General features: G+C 40.8%; 1 protein-coding gene across 5 annotated transcripts in view; it reads right to left on the bottom strand.

Moving 5' to 3' along the window:
• Positions 1 to 564: 564 nt before the first annotated feature.
• rabgap1l (RAB GTPase activating protein 1-like) overlaps positions 565 to 11,843 on the bottom strand; it is a 61,725-nt gene continuing 50,446 nt past the window's right edge. For 3 of the 5 annotated variants that reach the window (XM_053855698.1, XM_053855708.1, XM_053855718.1), the window contains 6 exons: positions 11,373 to 11,483; positions 9,515 to 9,619; positions 7,679 to 7,762; positions 4,218 to 4,289; positions 3,896 to 4,096; positions 566 to 2,591 (listed from right to left, as the gene is read on the bottom strand). In XM_053855698.1, coding sequence (XP_053711673.1) covers positions 2,436 to 2,591; positions 3,896 to 4,096; positions 4,218 to 4,289; positions 7,679 to 7,762; positions 9,515 to 9,619; positions 11,373 to 11,483 — 729 coding nt within the window. In that variant the 3' untranslated portion in view covers positions 566 to 2,435. Of the gene's footprint in view, positions 2,592 to 3,895; positions 4,097 to 4,217; positions 4,290 to 7,678; positions 7,763 to 9,514; positions 9,620 to 11,372; positions 11,484 to 11,843 lie in introns of all 5 variants that reach the window. The other 2 variants (XM_053855728.1, XM_053855688.1) reach the window with 2 other exon arrangements.

Genomic DNA, 11,843 nt, shown 5'->3' with positions numbered 1-11,843 from the left:
TGTTAACCAAGCTTCTTGCTGTCACCCCTGAATGCTGTCCTTCTCCTTCCTTCTCACTTGAAGTTAAGTTGTATAATGGTAGCCCTGTGGGACCCTCCGAGTAATTTAGCTGTTACAGTACTATGAGTTGGAGTTTGTGACTAATTCTCTGGTCTCCCACCTTCTCCTAGGTCCAGTGTGTTGCACTCTTGGGAGTTTTTGTGGTGATGGCTTGGGCAGAGTTTTTTCATTTTTCCGGGAGAATATCCAATAGTGAAGCCTAACTGGAGGGCTTCACACATTATAGAAAATTAAATGTTAAAATGGGTCTTCACAAAAGAACACTTAAATTTAACCAGGTGTGTTAAAACGTACTAAAACATGAGACAGTTAAAGCATATTTAAATTATAAGTTTGATGTGGAGTATTAAAAAAAAAAAAAGCACGTATTTTGAGATGTGTTTTTTAATGTTTTTAAAGCTTACTATATATATATATATATATATATATATATAGTTGCATCTTCAAATTTGTATAACAAACATAAAGTAAGTATACATCACTTATAGTTGATTTTTTTTTCTTTCAGTGATGGCATTTAATTCACATCTTCCTTTTTTGCCATTTTCTATCCTTGTCCTTCCTTTATATACTGTATTCATCATCTGGCTCATGCCCAAAATCCTCCATTAATTTCTTTTCTATTCATGAAAATCACTGAGCAGCAAAGAGGGCTTCCCCGCGGGACAGAATGACTGAGGGAGAATTTATCGAATTTATCAGACTGAACTCTGCTCAACTTAAGCCATTTTATGAATTCTGCACTGAAGTGTTGCAAAAACTTGTGGCCACTCCACCTGACCAAAGGTATTTTATGTACCCAAAGACTATATGACAGTCTTAATGATTTGAGTAAACAGCATGAGTCAAGCGTCGAACATTAGAAACCGAGGGCCTGCCTGGTGTGATGCTGGTCTGATCAGGATGAACAATAAATGTTCAACGGTAAACAAGAATCTTAGTAATTATCCATCGTAGTTTTGAAGTGTTAGGGGCCTCGAACTAGCTGGCCTATGAGGGAGATGTCAGTTTGATACAGCGTTCCTGGAGGGACACAGTTGCACCAGGGCTACACAATTTTTGGAAGTGAGATATCCGAAGACATCAATAGCGCACTGTGCTTTGAAATTAAAATATCGCTGTAGTTCACACTGGTGATGTAGGAGGCCAACACTGATATCGGCCACTATCCACAATCCTGGTCTTTGTGACACCACCAAGCGTATGGGAGTTGGATCTTAAGTCTAAAACACACAGACTTTGGAGGATTTGAGTGGAGATAATGGAGAACTGTGTTGAAGAGCTGACCTCAGTGACTCAGATTTGCCCCATGGTCGATCAAGCATGATTCCACTGAGTAACAGAAGCTGAAATTTATTAAAGCAGATCAATCACTGAAGAGTTCAGTCAGTGCTCTCATTCCAACTTTGCTCTGTGCTCCACACGTCTGCAACAAACCCACACGTTCCATTAGCATTAGAAAACATCAGTGTTAGTGCACGCTGAGGAAGTGGTGAAGGAGTGTTTCCAAAAAAAATTCAGCCAATGATGTTTCTGACCGTCAGAGAATCCTTGGAAACGTGGTGAGAAAGCGCGTGGAAAACAACTTGGGAGAGAAACGTTTTCTGTTGTGCAAGAGAACGGTGACAGAAATGATGGCAGCAGCTTCTATTATCAGCAACAAAAGGCAGCAATTGGAAGCGGGCAAGAGAGGACACATTGACAAACGCTCAAGGCAGACACCACACACCGCCCTCCAAAATGTTGGCACACACTCGTCAAGTTCTGCTGTCAATTTGACACCAAAATGGTTTTCAAGATCAAAAGAACTAAAAGACTGCTTTGATCGGAAAATGCAGACAACAATATTTGAAATGGAATAAAAGCATAGCAAGTCCTGGACATGACGTCTCGCAACAGTAGAAAAGGAAACCTTTTTAAACTCCCAATGGGCAGCAGATGACTATTTAAAAAAGAAAACAAAACCTAAAACATTATACAGATGTTTTGTTTGCTTAACGTGATTGTTGTCTCTTGTACAAAATATGGCTTTACAGGTTATGAAAACTGACAAAAGGTTAAACAGTGCAACATGTTATATTAAATTATCTTCGTCTGTTTTCGATTCTTGAACTTGCAGTTGCAGAGTCCCACCACCAGGTAACCCTGGATAATTGACCTACTCTCAGAACAGCAAAAGAGTTAAAACAGAGACATTTCAAATGGACTTAAAGCCTCACTTGACAGGCGTGATCAGTTTGACAAAATTAGGGAGCAAGTGTCTCGTCTCGTCCGTCCTGCTTTAGAAAGTTCTGGCTGCCGCCAGCAGTAATACCAGCTTCACGGTTCCACCTCCACTGGCTTGGGCTACGTTAAAGTTTCGGCAAATGGGGACTTCAGGCAGGACTCTCTTTAGCAGAGGACGGGGTCTGGGGTGAAGAACTGGAGGAAGACAATGAAGAGCTTTTTAGGGAGCCCAGTGTTTTGCTAAACCAAGAGTTTTTGGCTGCCTGTATCTCGGTCATCAGGACTCCTCGCTGGTGCTCCAGCTCCTGCAGAAACGACACCTTGGTGTTAGTGGGTGTCACAAGGTTATAGACCAACTACATACCATGATTAGAAGTGCAACTGTATGTGTAAATAATTTGTACGTATGGAAGTTTAGTGTTAAATGTCACACAACATGAGACCTCCGGCATCTCAGGCATATGCGACTTGGGGTGAATTCCAATTCCTTCCTGAAAGCAACAATGTCTACCATTAAGAAATAAATTGATTGTTTTCATACTGTAGTTACTGAGATGATAGGCTTCATTTTGAATAGTCCAAAATGCCAGGGTCAGACTCTCATGCTCTCTGTTAAACGCTTCCTTGGACTGTGTAACTTTCTCTGGGCGAGCCGCCCGGAGGCGCGTTCTGTGAGTGGCGTCACAGCCCCAACTCCACCACCACCGCAACACTTGACGGAAGAAAGTCAGAGGACTGGCAGCGAGCCGAGTTCCTTTGTTTTACATCACGGCAGAAGAATGGAATGACAGAGCAAGATCCCGGACAAGTGTCAATATAGGAGATGTATTGACAGCCTGGCAATAACTGAGAGCTACAAAAGCCTTTTCATCTGATCCTGAAGTGGCAATGTTTCTACTCGACTTGACACTCAATTTTGTATCTGTTGTGTTGGCAAACCATTAAATAAATGTCAATAAGCTTGTTGTTTGTATAGAAGTGTAGTATACATGTTACATATTTCAGATTTGCTGAACTGCTTGTACAGGGTATTGTTTTCCCTGGTAAATGAATAAAGTTATCTTCAGATGTGCGTAATTGACTGGTAAGGTGTCCATTCTGATTTTGGTCAAATAGAAGCAATACATGTACAGGGTACTGCCAATCATGACGTGTTGTTCTGCAGACTGCGGAGAAGAATGGACACATATTTCACAATGACAAATATCATATTTTGTAGCATGTGGCAGAAAGTGCCATCAAATCCTTCATTTCAATTTTCTTGGGCTCATTATAACTTTGAAAAAAAAAAACATCCAGCAGAAGGTAGGACAGACTTGGTATCTACACCGTCTGGACATGTTAACAAAGAAAATATTCAGTCGCTTTGTTTTTGACACGATCCTTAAGACTACGCAAAGGATTCTGGGTATTCCTCAATACCGAGGGAGGTCACGGAAGCTACATCCCTCAATTTAACTTCCTTAGAATTAGGATAGTCCTTGCTCCTCGCGAGAAGGAGGTTGAGGTTGAGTATATCGGAAGGAATTGGAACATATCCTAAATCTTGCTCACAAGCCACAACATCTTTGGCAAGTTCCTCACATCATCATCACCAGTGTCAGCTGACCTGAATTCGACACTTGGCCTCCACCAGCTGCAGTTTTGTCTGTGCCAGCTCCAGCTCCAGGTGCCGGAGCTGCTCCTTCAGTCCGTCCTTCTCCTCATCCAGTGGACCGTCGTTGCTCTTGTCCTTCCTTGGAGAAGACACCTCCAGCGATCCCAGACTGTTGAACAGGTCCCGACAATGGTCACAGCCCATCACTTTACACTGTAGATGAACACACCAGTGAGAAGCAGTGAGGATATTCAAGATCACATGGAGCTAATGTCACAAGCCACTGAACAGAGGCTAAAACAGCTGGCTAGAAGTCTAGCTTTGAGACTCCTACCCTGACAATATCCAGCTCTTCTTTTGTGGCTGCCTGCTGTTTCTCCAGCCTGGTGCTCAGCTGAGAGCAGATCTGAAACAGGAAGGGAAGAGGTTTCTGAAAATCTTGTGGGTCACATGGACAATATTCTTCCAATAGGTCTGACAATGAGGCAAATGATCTTATGGTGTTAAATGGTCTTAAATAGGCAATTAATGAATTCACAAATGCTTCTCTGGCAGACCTGGAACTGGTTCGACTGAAACGTTTAAGATGCACCTTTTCCAGAACTAATGGGCCCGGGGCCCATTCAATAATAGAACTGACTCATTACTCTTGATTTCATTTGTGTTCACCAACCATTCGACTTACTCAGCTACTTACATGTAAACAAACCAAAACCTTGATATTGATATTACAGGAAGGCAATAATTTGATTCTAAATCAAGCCATGTACATTCTTTCCATTCAAAAACCAACCTGTCATTATTTTAGGTGGACTGGACCAATAATCAAACTTTTGATATGGGACTGATACGCCTCCCATGTCCTTTGGTTTGGTGAGCTTAAGGAAACCTACTCTCTGCCATTGATTGTTCTGAATGAAAGAAGCGATGCATGAATTAATCATTTTGAAAAAATATAGTTTAGGGAGATTTTGAAATAGATAGGTGAATGGAGGAAGAACATTCATTTTCATAGCGCTGACTCACCCCAGTAGTGAGGTTGGTAAAGTAGTCCATCTTTTTAAATTCTTTTTTCATTTCCATAGTTAAGGGAAGGTAGTCGGCATCAAATCAATGATTTAAATAGGGGGCCCATATATCGGAAGCCTTTCTTAGATGTCTTAAAAGGAAATGTTTGGGGCATAGATTGAGGAATATTGAGGTAAGGCAACATATTTCTTAAAGTTGATTTTATAGCCAGATAATGTGTCAATGAACAGAGTAAAAAGCAACAGTGTCAGTGACCAACCCAATCTGCATCCTCTATGCACTGGAAAATCAACTGACAACAACCCGTTTGTATTAACCTCGACTATCGAATCACAGTATAGCATTTTAATTATGTTAATAAAGTCTGACCCAAGACCAAATTTCTGTAATATTTGATAGAAAAAATGATCTGGATTTCGCAAAGCCTGTTTGATCCGGATCAATTAATATGGGGAGAATCTTTGAAGTCTATGAGCCAACACTTGCGTGACTATTTTGTACTTGATTAATAAGATTGATAGGTCTGTAGGACGAATAGTCCAAAGAGTTTTTATCTTTTCTTAACAACAAGCAGTAGAAGCATCAAACGTTTTCTTTCAGGATACTGTTAAGTACTGGCATGAGAATGGGGTGAATTTGTCGCCAAAACGCCAAAAACTGTATTGGAAACCCGTCTGGACCTGGGCATTTCCCACTTGGCATTGCTTGAACAGCGGCAAAAACTTCTTCACAGGTAAAAGGAGACCTCAGACAATCACGGTCTTCCTGAGACGCTATAGGTAATGACATATTATTTAAGTCAGCAAAAATGTCATGATCATTATTTTCAGAACCATTAAGAGATTCGTAATAGTTTTCAAAAATGTTGTCGATTACCAATGGATCATTCGAAACATTTCCCTCAGGACATCTGATCATGCTATGTTGGTCTGATTCTTTAACTGATAAGCAAGTAGTCGACTGGCTTTATTGCCAAATTTGTAATGTTTTGTTTTGTGTAAAGTAACAATTTCTGGATGTGTTGTGTTTGAGTCAAATTCAATTCTGATCTCACTGGCACCAAGGCTTTCAGATTGTTAAGCGAAGGTGTCTGCATATGAATTTGCCCCAGTCTCTTAAATTGATTCTCCAGATATTTCTTCCTAGCCTCCTGTAATTTTCTCTGGTAGGAAGCATAAGAGATTTGGCGGTGTCCCAAACCATGGCAGGTGATAAAGCAGAATTTTGATTATCTGGAATAAATTGCATATATATATATATAACTTCTCCTTTTTGATTTTGTGAATGGGATGAAAAGTACACCTGGCCAACCCAGTCGTGCTTCAGTTTTAAGTGTGCCATCTCAGATAGTTTAGTTTCCTGAAATATCAGTTTTTTGTTTTTTCCAAATATGTGATCTTCTTCCTCTTACACGACCAATTCCTAGGACATTCCAAGTTGTAACTTTAAGTGGCCCAGGCATATGCATAGCAATGTTTAAATGGACATGAATGTAATTCCTTTTTCGTGCAAAAAACACATGAGAAAAGCAGTATTGACATAAATCAGTGCAGTACAGGACCCATTAATAGAAAAAAACAAGACAACAACAAACAAAACAAGTAGCATATACCTCCCCAATTTGTCCCCAAATGACAGAATAAAGGCATTACCCGAAAAAGTCATCATCCTAACTTGTTGAACCCACATATCTGTAGTCGCCCATAGAAGAAACTCTTCAAAAATATAATATAGTATTTGCAAACATAACAAAATTTTAATTCACCTTATTTTCAAACAACTCTGAAACAAAGTCAATATGAATGTTCATATATTCCAAATGGACAGCACTCACTTTCGTAAGTTAGTATAAACAACAAACTAGCGTGTATCCTCAACGAACTAAATTTACCACATTGAATAGAACACAGAGGCAGAGTTTTGCATGTTAAGGCACGGTACATGTTGCGCCTTTCCTATGTGCTGCGTCCCCTTTATTTTTCCAATGGAGGATCCTGACGAGTCAGACGCTGGATCTTGTATAAAACTTAGAAGCCCGAAGCGGAGCAAAACCTCAAGTGTCCATCTTGCGTGAGGTCATCACGCGACTGCAGAAATAATCAACTTTAATGCGTCTATTTCGACATCTGATCTGCTCGGACAGACAGTAGTGATCGCCCAATGAGGTGTGATGAAACAGTGTCCATATTTTCACAAGCCCACCAGATGGTGCACTTAGTTTAAAAATGATGTGAGGTGTCATCAAATGATTGCTCAAATCCATACATTTTAGAGCAGAGAGTTCCATCAAGTAGGTTCTGAATAAAGGGTCCCACTAATGTTTCATGAAGCCTCGAGCAGACAGTTCCAGAGTTCAGTAGCCTGGAAGAAAAGGCCCAGTCATCTCTAGATTAAGACTAGAGTCTTCATGACTAGATTTAGGTTAATCCACAACTGATGAACATTTTTATAAACCCCATAAGTTACTATACATGATTACAAACATTGATAACATTGTCGATGTATAATGATTTCATATAAATATTCTGATCACAGCGTATTATAGAGTGGACAGAGACTTTTAAAATAGCTGCATGTGCAATTGACAGAGAGTATCTTCTTCTTTTTTTCAAGAATGTAAGAATGAATGGGTTCCAGAAGGGGCACTTTTCTCATGCAGGGGAAAAGAAGTGGTGCCACAAGGCCACCAGGATGAAGAGCCTCAGTCACATGTTTTTAAGAGGCTACCCTCCATCAAAAATAAACTGCTTTTGAATCAAGTCCCACCTGTTTGTATTCAGCAATGATCGCTGTGGTTTTCTTGATCTCCAGCTCGGCCTTCTTCAGTTCCCTTCTGAAAACCTCCTTTAGCTGGATGTGAAACACAGAGGTCATGAGCACACAGCTATCAGTAAAATAAAGTTAATGTCATGATGATTAAAGCAACAATACGTAACATTTAGACTTAAATAGAATACCTTCATATTTGCTGGTTTAATTTTGATGTTCAAAACTCCAATTCCCGGAGTCAGACTCTCAAGCTCTCTGTTAAACACTCCCTTGGACTATGTAACTCTCTATAGGCGAGCCGCCTCGGGTGTGTTCTGTGAGTGGCATCAATGCCCCAACTCCACCCCCACCGCAACACTTTAAGACAGAAAGTCACAGCGACCTCGGCAGCGAGCCGAGTTCCTTTAACTACATCATGGCAGAAGAATGGAATGACAGAGCAAGATTCGGGCAAGTGTCAATATAGAAGATGCATTTACAGCCTGCCAATAACTGAGAGCTACAAAAGGCTTTTCATCTGATCCTGAAGTGGCAATGTTTCTACTCGACTTGACACTCAATTTTGAGTTCACTGTTGTCTCTGTTGTGTTGGCAAACCATTAAACAAATGTGTACATGCTTGTTGTTTATATACAGTATAAGTGTAGTATATACTGTATATGGTGGCAGCGAAACAGATGAACTGTGGTGCTAAACGGGGATAGATATACTTTGTGCATGGTGAAAATAGAATTGATTGCCAGCAAAAATAACTTGCTCATGTTCTAACGCAGCTATGGATGTCTGCTGTTTGTCGTATTGCACTGTCAAAGCGTTTAGTGAACATATACTGTAGGTGGCCAAACTGATATATTGTTTTGAAAAACTGTGTGTTTTCTTTGGGTCTTGGGTGTGTTATCACATGTGGGGAATTTATTTTTGAGATGATAACAATCGTGTAAGTGTCTGTTACTCATTGTTACTTCCCCTTTGCTTCATTCTAAAACGTGCAGTCGAAATAAAGTTTTATTATCTGGGTCTGTCGGCAATGCTCAAATTTTTCATGCATATGAGCAAATACACAAACTGCTCGTCACGGAACAGTGAGCCAGTGTGTATCAGGCTAAAATGAAGAAGGAACAGGTTTCTTTCACTGACTACACTGTTAATTTACTCACCTGACTAGCGTGTAGTCTCTGTGTATTGTAGTCTGAAACCTGCGCTGCAGCGAGTCTCTCTCTCTCTCGTTTCTCTCTTCTGTGTGTAACTCCACCACCCAATTGGCTCATGCATGCGCACATTTTGACCTATCACGAGTGTCTTTAAGAGGACTTAGGAGGACATCAGCCAGCTCCACTAGTTCACTTCAAATAGCAGCTGTTCTAGTTGCTGTTCGCCTCATTGTGTATGCAGCAATGTCAGAAGCCCTGTAGTCCGGAAATTGCAGTAATTTATGTTAAATTCAGGATGAATTTTTGTTGCATGATAGACGCTTCTAGAGTTGCTGTTGCAAGTATAAGCTGGGCAGTGTTGTGTATACAAACATCCGTGATTCATTTTGTTTGTTTGCTGTTCCGTCACAGCCTTTCCTCAAATGTGGAATCGGGGGCGGGATTGGAGACCCAGCTTTACGACAGTTTGCAATTACACTCATTTATCTGTGGCGCCGCCAAAAGAAAATATTCTCAACATACCTACAGCTGCTTTAAGAAGAATGAGACAGACAAAAATATCTATTCTAAAAAATGACGAGACAAGTTGAAAAGTAACGGGTCAAAACATCACTAATCAACAGTGGAAATGACTTCATACAAAATCACATGAAACACAGACAAAGATAAAACAAAAACACACCTGTGATGTCTCCTCCTCCTGTCGTCTCTTCTCCTCCTCTGTCTCCACAAGTCGCTCTTTGGTGCTCAGCAACTCTTTATTCAAAACATCTGCCTTGTCTTCTGCCTGCAACGACAGAATTGAAACCCACTTAGTCTTTATTTAGAGGAGAGGTGCACTTCTCTGTGAGTCAGACTCCCTGGTGCAGGGACTGATTCAACGAAGAAGCTTATCCTCTGTCTCTCTCTACACAGTCCCACTCAACACTGTACTTAGAGACTGGGTTAGTGGCTTCCAGGGCTGAACTGAGTTTCATAGGCAGTCTGAGGTGGGTCTCGACATTACTGGCTGGATTGGCCGTTTGAGTGACGTGTCATGAGAACAACCTCGTCAGAAAAACAAATGTGCATTGTATTAATTCTATTTTGATCCATCTAATTTAATCAACGGACACCAGGCCCCAAGCAATGATAGATAGGGATGTGCCATAAAAGCAACCATGATTCCATTCCGATTGAGAGTGCTACGATTCAGTTGTTTGACGATAATCACATCATAGCAATTTCCGAAGCATCTTTTTCAACATTTCTCCCCTCACTTTGTGGCAACTCATTTCCAAAACAACTTACATGAGTCAGTCGCAGAGGAATCAAGTAAACAAGCAAATTAATACCCATCATCCTTTGCTGTTCATTAATGTCAATGCGCCAACAGGAACCGAGGAATCACCGTAGAAAAAAAGAAAAATGTTGTTTTAACAGTACAAATATTGGAGTTTTCTAGAAAATGTATAACACTGCTGCTAAGATGACTCAAAGTGAACAATTTGTGTGTATTTTGTTTAAAGAAATGATTAAAGAACAAAAGGCTTGTGAGAAGCTGCTGACTTCACTTTCACTGTTGTGAAGAACAGTGTAAGAATAAACCAATGAAGTGCAAGATAATGTGCAACAACACCTTGGAAGAACATTGCTGTGTTCATAACTGTGTTCTGTCAGTTTCATTTGGGGGTTCAATTGTCAGTCTACCAGTAGGTGAGTGAGAGCCTGTCCCAGGGTCCCAGTAGTTATTGACAGGTCTGATAGCGAGCAGTACTGAAAACTGTGTGAACTAAATACAGTACATTGTATGACTGCCAGTGTCCTCCGGCGCACAGTTCGACTACTTGGCTACCCAGGTAAAAGGGTGGCTTTAATCCTGCCTTTCAAACCAAATGAACAATTTCAATGACTAGTGAGCAGACAGCGTGTGGAGTTATGATGAATCATTCAAGATGTGAGGTGTAAGGTGTAACATCATGAAGTGCCGTCCCATTCCTTATGGACTTCACTCACAGAAACAACTGCTAGTGTTAAGGGTGAGAAATGAGATTGGGCTCAGGCAAATGACACTTGTCTCATGCACTCACGCCACATTGCCCAATTCCCAGGCATTTCTAGCCTAGTTAAAGATACATAGTTGTTGAAGTACAGCTTACTAAAGATATGGTCTATGAAACAGTGCAGTGTTTAGTGTAGGCGGGGTGGTCTAATGATCCACACAGCACAATGCTCTCACAACTTTGTTATTACCAACATAAAGCTATTATTATATATTTTTGTGATTATTAATATATATCAATGAATAATCAATATTTTGGCACACCCCAAATGGAAAGGCAAAAGAAGCGTTGGGGCTGAGATGTGTGATGGAAAACCAAAAAAAGACCCAGTAGAACACAGAGAAGTCATCCAGAGTCCTTGTGTGGAACAGCTCTATTGGCTGAATCACTGGTATGTTAATCCACATAGTCCTTGCACCAAGGTCACTGACTCTTTTTCTGAATAAACAAGATGGTGCAGAACTTTATTTATCAGAAGTTTGGGAAGGTTGGTTGTACCTGGTCCAGGTCATTACGAAGGGCGATCTTACTGGTGACGAGCTCATGAGCCAAGTCGTCGTTTTCCTGTTCCAGTCGCATACTGGCCTCCTGGAGTCGGCGGTTCTCCCTCTGGAAACACACACAGGGTAAGAGGTTTGCATTGAGAGGCAGAACACCAGCAGCATGGCGGCCACCAGCGGCAGCACAATGAATAAAAGATGGAATGTCAAAAAGAGCAAATTTCATTATTAAGTTGACAGTATAAAAAACCTGTTTTTGCAGTGAAGAACGGACCATGTTTCCAAATTGAAAACTAGATGGAGACTAGATTTCTATATTCAAGAACACTAGTGAACAAAGGCTCTGCATTGTAATCATGAAAAATGTAGCATCACATTCCACACATTTGTGTGGTTATCTTCACACCACTGGCAGAATGTTTCACAGTCCAGGTGAGCTGCAGACAGAATCACCGTCATGGTGGGGCTT

This window comes from Synchiropus splendidus, chromosome 1, assembly GCF_027744825.2.
Source record: "Synchiropus splendidus isolate RoL2022-P1 chromosome 1, RoL_Sspl_1.0, whole genome shotgun sequence".
Taxonomy (NCBI): domain Eukaryota; kingdom Metazoa; phylum Chordata; class Actinopteri; order Syngnathiformes; family Callionymidae; genus Synchiropus; species Synchiropus splendidus.
The sequence above is the reverse complement of the archived record's forward strand: the minus strand, read 5'-3'. Positions and strand labels throughout refer to the sequence as shown.